At 43.3% G+C, this 12993-nt stretch overlaps 1 protein-coding gene across 1 annotated transcript; it reads left to right on the top strand.

Moving 5' to 3' along the window:
• pgrmc2 (progesterone receptor membrane component 2) lies at positions 1-12794 on the top strand. Its single transcript, XM_024409309.2, has 3 exons — positions 1-377; positions 9483-9638; positions 11249-12794. Exons 1-3 carry the CDS (start codon positions 35-37, stop codon positions 11344-11346), a joined length of 597 nt encoding a protein of 198 aa, XP_024265077.1. The 5' UTR covers positions 1-34; the 3' UTR covers positions 11347-12794.
• The last annotated feature ends 199 nt before the right edge of the window (positions 12795-12993 follow it).

Below are 12993 nucleotides of genomic sequence, written 5' to 3'. Positions count from 1 at the left end.
TGGGCGGGTCTTTGTGTTCGGCTCTATCGACAGTATGGCGGACGATGGCGACAGGTCGACTGGAGCTGTTGATACTAGTGGCGGGCAGAGAACTTCAGATGAGTCAGACGGGTTCAGTCTTGGCGGGATGTTGTTAAATATAAGTATTTTAGTTTTAGTGGTTACGATCTGCTATGTTATTTATCGGCGATGGGGTAAACGGATTGGTGCTGACGCGGCCCAGGGAAGCGAGGCCTCGTCTCTGCCGAAGATGAGAAGACGTGATTTCACTTTGGAGCAACTTGGGGAATACGATGGACTGCAAAACCCCCGGATCATGATGGCAGTCAATATGAAAGTATTCGATGTTACCACCGGCAAAAAGTTTTATGGTCGAGGTAGGTAGGAATCCGTGAATGGAAAAGAGCACACTAGTTAGCTAGGCATTGTAGCTTAGCTACTGTGTCTGGCACCAGTCTAGACCAACACAAATGATGATGGCATCGGTTATTTGGGCGCAATAGCTAGCTTCGGCTAGCTAACTAACTCAGTTACAGCAAGTTATTTTAGTGATTTAATTTTGCACGTTAGTTAATCTGGCACTTTGCATGTACATGGCTTGATAGCCAGATATCTAGTTTGTCTGTGCAAGCAGTGTCTTTCTAGTTTGTAGCAGTATGTTAACGTTAGACACGCTTGTTTACAAGGTGGTTAGCTAACTAGCTATCTACGCTACCTGTTATGTAGCTACATCTAAACTAGGTTGTTAGCTAGACAGACTGATCAGCGTTAGCTGAAGTGGGGACCACGAAAACAAACGTTAGCTAGTTAACTAGTTATCCCCAAAGGCGTGCGGAAAAACCAAGCCCCTGTGCTAGCTAGCGCTAAACCACGTCCGTTTTTAAAGCCAGGCATAGTTGCTAGGTAGCAAACAACTTTGCCAGTTAGCTAAATTATCTTACTGCTAAATATCAGAACTGTTTTGAGATCATATCAAGTTACACAGCTAGTTAACTAACAACTAACGTTGTAGGTTGTCCTATACGAGCCATATTCTGAGGATTAATGCTGTGGGCTAGGCCTAGCTGATCAGCTGTAGATTGCTAGCTAACATTAGCTAGGCTCGTAGCTAGGTAGATATGCTGTTGGCCACTGAAGGACCCTTTAACTTGGCTGGCGAACCCACCCATCAACCTCACTTATGTAATCATGATCATAAATCCATTTACATCATCCATCTAGCTAGCTAGTCTCGTAGGAGTGGAAAGTTAACCAGAAATGTATCTAACAACCCTTTAACCAACAATGCAGTTTTAAGAAAAATAAGTGTTAAGTTAAAAATAGATAAGTAAAAAATAATAATAATAATTAAATTATAATTATTATAATTATAATAATAATTAAAGAGCAGCAGAAAAATAACAAAAGTGAGGCTTTATACAGGGGGTAACGGTACAGAGTCAATGTGCGGGGCACTGGTTAGTCGGGGTAATTGAGGTTAAATGTACATGAAGGTAGAGTTAAAGTGACTAACTGTATAGATTCCGTCCCTCTCCTCACCCCTACCTGGGCTTGAACCAGGGACCCTCTGCACACATCAACAACTGACACCCACGAAGCATCGTTACCCATCGCTCCACAAAACTTGCAGAGCAAGGGGAACAACTACTTCAAGGTCTCAGTGAGTGATGTCACCGATTGAAACGCTATTAGCGAGCACCACCGCTAACTAGCTAGCCATTTCACATCGTTTACACTCGCCCCCCTTTTTAGTCTGGGTAGCCGTCTGATTAGCTGTTCAGGAGTCTTATTGCTTGTGGGTAGAAGCTGTTAAGACGCCTTTTGGACCTAGACTTGACGCTCTGGTACCGCTTGCCGTGCGGTAGCAGAGAGAACAGTCTATGACTTGGGTGGCTGGAGTCTTTGACAATTTTTAGAGCCTTCCTCTGACACTGCCTGGTATAGAGGTCCTGGATGGCAAGAAGCTTGGCCCCAGTGATGTACTGGGCCGCTCGCACTATCCTCTGTAGTGCCTGGTGCTCAGAGGCCGAGTAGTTATGATTCTTTCTGAGGATATGACAAGTGTTTGGTGCTCTATCTGTCCTGTGCTAGTCTTGCTAACACCAGCTTCTCTACGTCCATGTCGGCATGCAGCAACGATAATGTGCCCTCAGACTTCAAGACCATATGGTGGTTGGATATCCCCGTTTTGAATTGAATGAATCATGTTCTATTATTTGCAGCTAACATCATGAATAGGGTGCATAAATCATCACTCACATTTTCTACACTAAAATGGGGGACATATTAGACAACTGCAACCTGTTATACATTACGATCGTGTGGCTAGCAAGTAGCAACTAACTTTAGCTTACATTGATCAGCCTATAGAAAGCCAGCCAGCTAATAAACTTTAGCTTGTTTGCTATCAACTTGAAATCGGCTAGCTAGCCTTATGTATGTTTTAGTTATAAATGAACTAGTTAGCTAATTATAGGCTGAACATTTCCTTACTCCACTGAAGTTATTCATGTTTCTTCTTGGATGTCCTCTGTATATATAGTAAATCAATGATGTGAATCACCCATGCATTCTAGCTTGCTACTACTGTACTACCCATGTTCACTTATGGCATGTTTCCTCCCTGCCCCCTAATTTTGCAATGCATGAAAGTGAAGTACCCTAAACCTGAATAGATCTGTCTGACCCAAAAATATCTATTGATTTTGTTAGTTAGCCTCACTCATATCATATTGAAAACTGCAAACATCTTAGAATTGCACAAATCAAAAATGTAGCTCCGGTATCAAGAGGGGGGCCACTAAAATGTTTACTCACAGTGGGGGGTTTATGGATGTGGTTACGCAGACTGGCCCTCCATGATGTGCTGTAGAGTGTGCTGTCTTTCATCCCTCTAGCCTGGTGTAGTGGGATAATTCTTGTTCAGCCTCATAGTAGCATGATTATGGATAGTTCAACTCCTGTAAATAGTGAACATATTTGTTTTGATGTCCATGGGACAGTTTTCCAACCATAACATTGTGAAACACTCACAGTGGGCTATGAGTTTTTCCAACTTGAGACCCTAGCAGGTTTTCCTTTAGGAAAATGTTGTGCCGGACAATGTGACCGGGGAGATTTTAATTTACCAGCCATTTGAGAAATTTACCGGACCCCTATGTATTGGTTGTGTAACCCATTAGGGTGTCCACCCATGGTGCTCAGAGTAACCCATTAGGGTGTCCACCCATGGTGCTCAGAGTAACCCATTTGGGCGTCCAACCATGGTGCTCAGAGTAACCCATTAGGGTGTCCACCCATGGTGCTCAGAATGACAGAAATCAGAGTGTGAAATCAGAAATCAGAGTATAGTAATTTATCTTAACAGAACATGCAACTCCTGTAATGAAGCGATTCGTAATGAATGCGATTTGAGGCAAAGTTCCATTCTAAACAGCGCATATGGTGTGTCTCTCCAGAATGGGGAGGGGTGTGGTGAAGATATGGTGTGTCTCTCCAGAATGGGGAGGGGTGTGGTGAAGATATGGTGTGTCTCTCCAGAATGGGGAGGGGTGTGGTGAAGATATGGTGTGTCTCTCCAGAATGGGGAGGGGTGTGGTGAAGATATGGTGTGTCTCTCCAGAATGGGGAGGGGTGTGGTGAAGATATGGTGTGTCTCTCCAGAATGGGGAGGGGTGTGGTGAAGATATGGTGTGTCTCTCCAGAATGGGGAGGGGTGTGGTGAAGATATGGTGTGTCTCTCCAGAATGGGGGGGGGTGTGGTGAAGATATGGTGTGTCTCTCCAGAATGGGGAGGGGTGTGGTGAAGATATGGTGTGTCTCTCCAGAATGGGGAGGGGTGTGGTGAAGATATGGTGTGTCTCTCCAGAATGGGGAGGGGTGTGGTGAAGATATGGTGTGTCTCTCCAGAATGGGGAGGGGTGTGGTGAAGATATGGTGTGTCTCTCCAGAATGGGGAGGGGTGTGGTGAAGATATGGTGTGTCTCTCCAGAATGATGGCTCAGCAGTATTTATGCGCTCATTTCTTTAGCCTCCAGTGAATCACAGTGTATCAATATGTCTATATGGCAGAGGCTGATCTCACATTAGTTGATTTTTAGCTTTTGGATTTTATTTTACTTCTGATTTTTATGATTAACCACGTGACATTGATTTTGAGAAATGATAACGTTATCATTGAAATGAAACTTCCACGAAAATGCTAATTTGAAAATCGTAACTACAGATCGATAGAAATGGTAGGATAAATTGTAAGCTTCCCCAAACTTTAAGTGTTTATAATAAAATTACCTCCACGTTTCCATGGTGGGATTTGCCTATAGGCTACTTTGAAGCAAGGCAAGACATGCCTCGTAATATGAAGTAAAACATTCAGGTTTCAAACAATTAAGTAGGCCTATGTTTTTGAAATGCATACTGCCTCCAGCTCACATTGTAAAGTGGTGGGGACGCGCTGATAGCCTATTGCATTCACGTGAATGTGAGGCACGCTTCAATTAGGCTACCAGTTGACAAATAGAAATAGCAGGAGTAGCTCCTTTAATTGTGCACCAAAACTGTTTTTAACACACGATTACGTTTAGCATTGTTGTGCAATGAATGGGCTGAAACAAGGAAATTGGCTCCAGCAGCAACCAACTGAGGAGCTGCAGGAGAAATCCCGCTCAAAATAGGCTGTATGATGTGTTAGTCATTATGTAGACTCATCAAAATACACACACGCCAAGTTAATTCCACTATATTATGCAAATTAACCTATAGACCGATAAGCGTGACGGTCACATTTCATGGACTAGTATTTCCATCAATTAATCCTTGAGTCTATTGACGCACCCATGCGTCAATCTAAGTAACATAAAAAAAAATAATCCATCAGTTTAAACTAGAGATCTTCATGGGCTGCGTATTAATCCAACCCATCCGCCAATGTCGGCCTTCCACATCTGTGGTGAAAGGTAGCAGAGCTAAAGCGGTGTTTGTCAGACCAAGAGACATCCCGGAAATCGGTCTTCTCACAAAAATGTCTGTTGCATATGAGTGGTTTGACCGACAAACTATTGTGACCACTCTATGGAAAGGGGAGACTCTGACAAACATGATGTTCTCTGTTTAGCTTTACAAGTGTAGAAGTAGTTTTGTGCCAGCAAAAATAAGGGGTGTATTGTGTCCAGAAAACACATTTCCTGAGCTTTCCTATCTCCTATATATAGGACAGACACTTAACCTTATTTTTTGACTCTTTTTTTTTGCCATTTCTGAATGTGTTGTTCAATTCGTTTCTATGGGCTATTGTAGTAAAGGCCAAATTCAATATGTTATATGTCGTCACTATGTTAGGTTAATTTCAGTCAATAATGGAATGAAAAGGTCTAGGTAGCCTAGTCAGCCAAGCCAGTTGTGGCACACCTGTTATGTCAGTGGCGGCTGGCTTGGGTCCCACAACATCCTCTTGCAGATACTACCTTCATATTTTTTGTGTCCTATAGCAGGACAAGTGGAGAGCAGAGCGAGAGAGGGGTGTTTCAATGTACAGGCCGTGCTGGGGGTCATGATGCCTGTGCTGAAGGGCAAGTGGGCAGACATCGCCACAGACACCTACAGGAGCTTCTGATGTTAAGTCAAACCACCTCTGGCACTACTTCTTGCAGTACTTGAAGAACACCTTCTATAGACATTCCCTTCCTGAACCAGACTATATATTCTTATCACTCTGTCTGGCTGTGTCCGAATACCCATACTTTCGTTCTAAATAGTAGGTTGTTAGAGTATGCAAAATAATTTTGTTTAAATGTGACATTTTAAAAATCAAGTATACTTTAAATGCCTGATGCCAAAGCCTAAATGTGTATGACAACAGCTGATGGATCAGATATGGGGAGGATCAACCAATAGTGGGAAACAACGCAATTGCGCATGACACATTCTCAGTATGCCAAAATAAATGTTTTATAGTATGCAACATTTCATCTAGTATGGTTTAAATGCCAGGATGTTGTACTTATCTCCGCTCTTCATCTAGTAGGATTAGATGTGCACTTTCCCACAATATATTGGAAGAGGTGGGCTGCGAGTGATGGGCTCTAGCTCTCTTCAAGTAGCCAACAACAAAACTAGGCTACTTAACCGGGAAGATACCCAAAGCTACTGTGGTGGTGTTCAAATGTAGGCTAAGTAGTTTTTGTTCTCCTTAAAATGTTCATGAATATTGCATCTTTGAAAATGATATTTTGATTTCTGAATGTGTCGGCACCGGGGATGTGGCTGCGTTAGTAATGTCATATTAATCAGGACTTTTGATTTGAACAGAGTTAGTTTCATAGGCTATGCTACCTTCTTGAATTATTACAGTTATGGATCAAGCAGTTATTCTGATCTTGTTCCCAATGATCAATGCTTTAGTTTATTATGTTGCTGTCCAGTGGTTCTGAAGTTTGGTTAGGGTCCACGTTTTCTGTGCAATAGCCTTTTGACTTGAACATTTGAAATGTTTCGGTTTGTGTACTAGGCTATTTGATTTATATACAGTACCAGTCAAAAGTTTGGACACCTACTCATTCAATGGTTTTATGTTGCACTTCTATCACTGTATTTAGTCTACTTTAATGGTCCATCACTGTATTTAGTCTAGTTAATGGTCCATCACTGTATTTAGTCTAGTTAATGGTCCATCACTGTATTTAGTCTACTTAATGGTCCATCACTGTATTTAGTCTACTTAATGGTACATCACTGTATTTAGCCTACTTTAATGGTCCATCGCTGTATTTATTCTACTTTAATGGTCCATCGCTGTATTAGACTACTTTAATGGTCCATCGCTGTATTAGACTACTTTAATGGTCCATCGCTGTATTTAGTCTACTTTAATGGTCCATCGCTGTATTTAGTCTACTTTAATGGTCCATCGCTGTATTTAGTCTACTTTAATGGTCCATCGCTGTATTTAGTCTACTTTAATGGTCCATCGCTGTATTTAGTCTACTTTAATGGTACATCGCTGTATTTAGCCTACTTTAATGGTCCATCGCTGTATTTATTCTACTTTAATGGTCCATCGCTGTATTAGACTACTTTAATGGTCCATCGCTGTATTAGACTACTTTAATGGTCCATCGCTGTATTAGACTACTTTAATGGTCCATCGCTGTATTTAGTCTACTTTAATGGTCCATCGCTGTATTTAGTCTACTTTAATGGTCCATCGCTGTATTTAGTCTACTTTAATGGTCCATCGCTGTATTTAGTCTACTTTAATGGTCCATCGCTGTATTTAGTCTACTTTAATGGTCCATCGCTGTATTTAGTCTACTTTAATGGTCCATCGCTGTATTTAGTCTACTTTAATGGTCCATCGCTGTATTTAGTCTACTTTAATGGTCCATCGCTGTATTTAGTCTACTTTAATGGTCCATCGCTGTATTTAGTCTACTTTAATGGTCCATCGCTGTATTTACTCTACTTTAATGGTCCATCGCTGTATTTAGTCTACTTTAATGGTCCATCGCTGTATTTAGTCTACTTTAATGGTCCATCGCTGTATTTAGTCTACTTTAATGGTCCATCGCTGTATTTAGTCTACTTTAATGGTCCATCGCTGTATTTAGTCTACTTTAATGGTCCATCGCTGTATTTAGTCTACTTTAATGGTCCGTCGCTGTATTTAGTCTACTTTAATGGTCCGTCGCTGTATTTAGACTACTTTAATGGTCCGTCGCTGTATTTAGTCTACTTAATGTCTTATAGGCCTATCATGCACACACACTACTTACTCATTTACATTTGTAAATTACTTCCAATCTGCTGTCATTGGTGTGTCATCACTATAATTTCCATTCCGACATTACATGTATCCATTACTGTGCCGTTCTATATTGTTGAGGTACAGTTCTAGGTCATTGTTCATACTATATGTAGGTCATATGAACTTCATCCACAACGATTCAGATGATTTTGGAGCTTTATAGGACTGAGGTCAACATATCTCTCCCTGTCTTCCCCAACCAGCTCTCCGGACTTCCAAAGACAAGGTCTCATGCACCCTCCCATATAGTGTTCTTGTCTTTCTCCACAACCACCGATCTGAGACCCAGGGCTGTTGCATCGTGGATTTGGTCGACCATAGACTTTAACAGGGATGCGAAGGCCAGAATTCGAGGCTTTTTACCTAGCCTCTTGAAGATTAAAACTAGCTAGCTAACTGGTGAAGGAGGCTTTTGGCAAGTCCGCCAATACATCCTCCCCTCGCACAAAGGCTTGAAATGCTACTATTTGAATTCAATCCCTAAATTGGTTGTTACTATGTGGCAGTGGTCTCCGTCCCCTTTCCAGAATGCTCCATCACTGAGTTTTCCCCTAGCAGTTTTAGTTAGCTAGACTAGCTAGTCTAACTTTACCTCTCTAGTGGGGGCGTAGCAAATTGACGAGGAAGCATGTGGGACGTTGCGCATGCAAATAGCGTGTTTTTGAAAACTAATAAACTTGCATTTTTTTTAGCTAACCTCTTGTAACCAGCGTTTCTAGCCACGTGGGTCGCCGCCGCCTCCGTGGGGTCACGTGGGCCGCCTCCGTGGAGTCACGTGGGCCGCCTCCGTGGAGTCACGTGGGCCGCCTCCGTGGAGTCACGTGGGCCGCCTCCGTGGTGTCACGTGGGCCGCCTCCGTGGTGTCACGTGGGCCGCCTCCGTGGAGTCACGTGGGCCGCCTCCGTGGAGTCACGTGGGCCGCCTCCGTGGAGTCACGTGGGCCGCCTCCGTGGAGTCACGTGGGCCGCCTCCGTGGAGTCACGTGGGCCGCCTCCGTGGAGTCACGTGGGCCGCCTCCGTGGAGTCACGTGGGCCGCCTCCGTGGAGTCACGTGGGCCGCCTCCGTGGAGTCACGTGGGCCGCCTCCGTGGAGTCACGTGGGCCGCCTCCGTGGAGTCACGTGGGCCGCCTCCGTGGAGTCACGTGGGCCGCCTCCGTGGAGTCACGTGGGCCGCCTCCGTGGAGTCACGTGGGCCGCCTCCGTGGAGTCACGTGGGCCGCCTCCGTGGAGTCACGTGGGCCGCCTCCGTGGAGTCACGTGGGCCGCCTCCGTGGAGTCACGTGGGCCGCCTCCGTGGAGTCACGTGGGCCGCCTCCGTGGAGTCACGTGGGCCGCCTCCGTGGAGTCACGTGGGCCGCCTCCGTGGAGTCACGTGGGCCGCCTCCGTGGAGTCACGTGGGCCGCCTCCGTGGAGTCACGTGGGTTGCCGTGGAGTCACGTGGGTCGCCGTGGAGTCACGCGGTCGCCTCGTGTCATTTCTTTAATAGAACCATATTCTGTTTACTGCACTGCTTCTCCCTACAGACGGTCTTTCTAGAACTGAACCATACAGTTAGATGCAGTAGGTGTAGATTCTGTTTACTGAACCATCTCTCTCCCTACAGACGGTCCTTATAGAACTGATCCGTAGTTAAATTCAGTAGGTATATATTCTGTTTAATATATTGTCTCTCCCCACAGACGGTCCTTATGGTATCTTTGCGGGCCGGGATGCATCAAGGGGTCTGGCCACGTTCTGTTTGGAGAAAGATGCCTTGAGGGAGGACTATGATGACCTGTCAGACCTCAACGCTGTTCAGATGGAGTCAGTCAGAGAGTGGGAGATGCAGTTCATGGGTATGTTATAAAAGATATGAAACATACAGTACCAGTCAAAAGTTTGGACACCTACTCATTCGAGGGTTTGTCTTTTATTTTTTTACATTGTAGAATAATAGTGAGGACAAAACTATTAAATAACACATGGAATCATGTAGTAACCAGAAAAGTGTTATACAATTCAAAATATATTTTATATTTGAGATTCTTCAAAGTAGCCACCCTTTGCCTTGATGACAGTTTTGCACACTCTTGGCATTCTCTCAACCAGCTTCATGAGGTAGTCACCTGGAATGTATTTCAATTAACAGGTGTGCCTTGTTAATTTGTGGAATTTCTTTCCTTCTTAATGCGTTTGATCCAATCAGTTGTGTTGTGACAAGGTAGGGGTGGTATATATAAGATAGCCCTATTGGGTAAAAGACCAAGTCCATATTATGGCAAGAACAGCTCAAATAAGCAAAGAGAAACAACAGTCCATCATTACTTTAAGACATGAAGGTCAGTCAATCCAGAAAATGTCAAGAGCTTTGACAGTTTCTTCATTTCCGGTTGCAAAAACCATGAAGCTCTATGATGAAACTGGCTCTCATGAGGACCGCCACAGGAAAGGAAGACCCAGAGTTACCTCTGATGCAGAGGAAACATTCATTAGAGTTACTAGCCTCTGATTGCAACCCAAATAAATGCTTCAGAGTTCAAGTAACAGACACATCTCTACTGCAACTGTTCAGAGGAGACTGCGTGAATCAGGCCTTCATGGTCGAATTGCTGCAAAGAAACCCCTACTAAAGAACACCAATAAGAAGAAGAGACATGCTTGGGCCAAGAAACACAAGCAATGGACATTAGACCGGTGGAAATGTCCTATGGTCCAAATTTCAGATGTTTGGTTCCAACCGCCGTGTCTTTGTGAGACGCATAGTAGGTGAACAGATGATCTCCGCATGTGTGAATTCCACCATGAAGCACGGAGGAGGTGGTATGAGGGTGCTTTGCTGGTGACACTGTGATTTATTTAGAATTCAAGGCACACTTAACCAGTATGTCTACCACAGCATTCTGCAGCGATACGCCATCCCATCTGGTTTGTGCTTAGTGGGACTATCATTGTTTTTTAGCATGGAAAAAAACACCACTACTCCAGGCTGTGTAAGGGCTAATTGACCAAGAAGGAGAGTGATGGAGTGCTGCATCAGATGACCCGGCCTCCACAATCGGCCAACCTCAACCCAATTGAAATGGTTTGGGATGAGTTGGACCGCAGAGTGAAGGAAAATCAGCCAACAAGTGCTCAGCATATATGGGAACTCCTTCAAGACTGTTGGAAAAGCAATCCAGGTAAAGCTGGTTGAGAGAATGCCAAGAATGCCATGTTTGTGGTTACTACATGATTCCATGTGTTATTTCATAATTTGTCTTCACTATTATTCTACAATGTAGAAAGTAGAAAAAATAAAGAAAAACCCTTGAATGAGTAGGTGCATCCAAACTTTTGACTGGTACTGTATGTTTGGATATGAAGATATGTAGGCTATAAAGATGTATATGTATGGCTATATTGAAGCCCAGTGAAGATGAGAATTCAGAGTGCAGTTTGATTTGACCCCTGTGATCTCGCATTACAGAAAAATATGATTATGTTGGTCGGCTATTAAAGCCCGGGGATGAGCCTTCAGAATACACGGATGAAGAGGACATCAAGGACCACCTGAAACATGACTGAACTGTTGCCCTGCTCTGTTCTGTTCACACCACCAACCAAAGCCAGGACCCAAACAGCTGCCAGCGCCCGCCTGCCCCTCCTCTGCCCCCCTCTCTCCCCAGCCCCCCTCTCCCCCGCCTTCCCTCCCCAGCCATTCGTCCTCCTCTGATTGGATGGTCCAGTGGGCGGGCTCTGAACTGACTCCTCCATCATACAGATCACCACCAACAGAAACCAATGTTGACAAACTGTTTCAGGGGGATTTGAAGGACAGTAACTGGGTTTTGTGCTGTTAGAATATCTGAAAAAGGAAAAGAAACAAAACATTGCTAGAATGCTAGAATTTTCCTTGTGATGTCACGGTTCTCTTCATGTAAACAGAAGCAGAGTGGTTGTCAAGCTGAGAGGTTGTGATGGTCAGAGAAGACTGGGTGGAAAGGGAGAGCTTTTAGTTTTCTTCTTCTCCCTCCTCTCAACTGCTTTAGCATTCGATTTGAACCTTATCAATCAATTAATCGATTGCCTGTGGGACTTTTGTTGAAGAAAAAAACATTTGTTTAACTTTCCCCAATTGAAAAGGCAGTGCTGTGGCCTAACCAAAGGCAATGGGAGGGGAGTTATATGTTCCTGTGTTGGTAGTGTGTACACTACTAGGTTCTCTCTGTCAACATGTCGTTCTGTTTGTGGGGTTCCATGTGATTCTATTTGTGTGTGATTCTATTTGTGAGGGGGGGATAGTAACATATTTAGAATCACTCAGATTGATTGATTGGGTAATACAAAGGGAAGGTCAGCTGACAGACAGTTCTGATCAATCAACCATTTCCAAGCCACACTACTAGATGTCTGTACAATCCCCAGGACATGAAATGGTCAAAGTATTAATTGTGCCTTATTTTGTTTTATACTACTAAAATCCTGACCAGTCTAAAAAAAAAAAAAAAAGTGGGAGATTTGTAAAACTATTGTACCCTTCCTGTTTATTAGATCTTTATCTTTGAGGTGTTCTGAAGAGCAGTCTGCTTTAGAGGTATCAGATGAAGGCATGCTCTGGTCTGAGAGACTCCCCACATCACAACCTTGTATGTATATATATATATAGACCTCTGTGTTACTGCCATATTTATGTAGTTAATGATGAATTCCATATATTTCTGTGTTGTATTGGCCAAAAGCCCCTTTTTCTTTTTTTTTTTATTTTTTTATTTTTTTTTTATAAATGTGGGTGAATTTCAAAAGGAACATTGAAAGTGCTGTGGGGTGGGATCGGGGTATGTTCAAATTTGGGAAAGAAGTCGCTTGTAAATATATCTATCATTTTATTAAAGCATGTGCAACAATGAACTATTGATGAACTATGCTGAATTCCTGCCAAGTCATGTATTTAATGTTGGGTATGTGTCTGCAGAGAGAGAGACCGAGGCAAGGGATTCCTTCATGCATAATAAACTGATTTGGTTAATAATTAATGTCTGATTTATGTTAAATCATTGTCTGTGTAAGACAGAAATGTAGAATGTTACCATACCTAATCAAATACCCATCTCTACTTTACAGAAGGAAAACTATAGGTGAAATTCAAAAGGCCACTGATACTACACTGAACAAAAATATCAACGAGTTTAAGGAAATCTGTCAATTGAAATAAGTTCATTAGGCCCTAATCTT

Source organism: Oncorhynchus tshawytscha, linkage group LG08 (assembly GCF_018296145.1).
Source record: "Oncorhynchus tshawytscha isolate Ot180627B linkage group LG08, Otsh_v2.0, whole genome shotgun sequence".
NCBI lineage: Eukaryota > Metazoa > Chordata > Actinopteri > Salmoniformes > Salmonidae > Oncorhynchus > Oncorhynchus tshawytscha.
The sequence above is the reverse complement of the archived record's forward strand: the minus strand, read 5'-3'. Positions and strand labels throughout refer to the sequence as shown.

Coding starts and splice junctions, on each gene's coding strand:
- pgrmc2 (XM_024409309.2), top strand. CDS start 35: ATGGCGGACGATGGCGACAGGTCGACTGGAGCTGTTGATACTAGTGGC. Junction 378..9,482: donor CAAAAAGTTTTATGGTCGAG/GTAGGTAGGAAT, acceptor CTCTCCCCACAG/ACGGTCCTTATGGTATCTTT. Junction 9,639..11,248: donor GTGGGAGATGCAGTTCATGG/GTATGTTATAAA, acceptor CTCGCATTACAG/AAAAATATGATTATGTTGGT.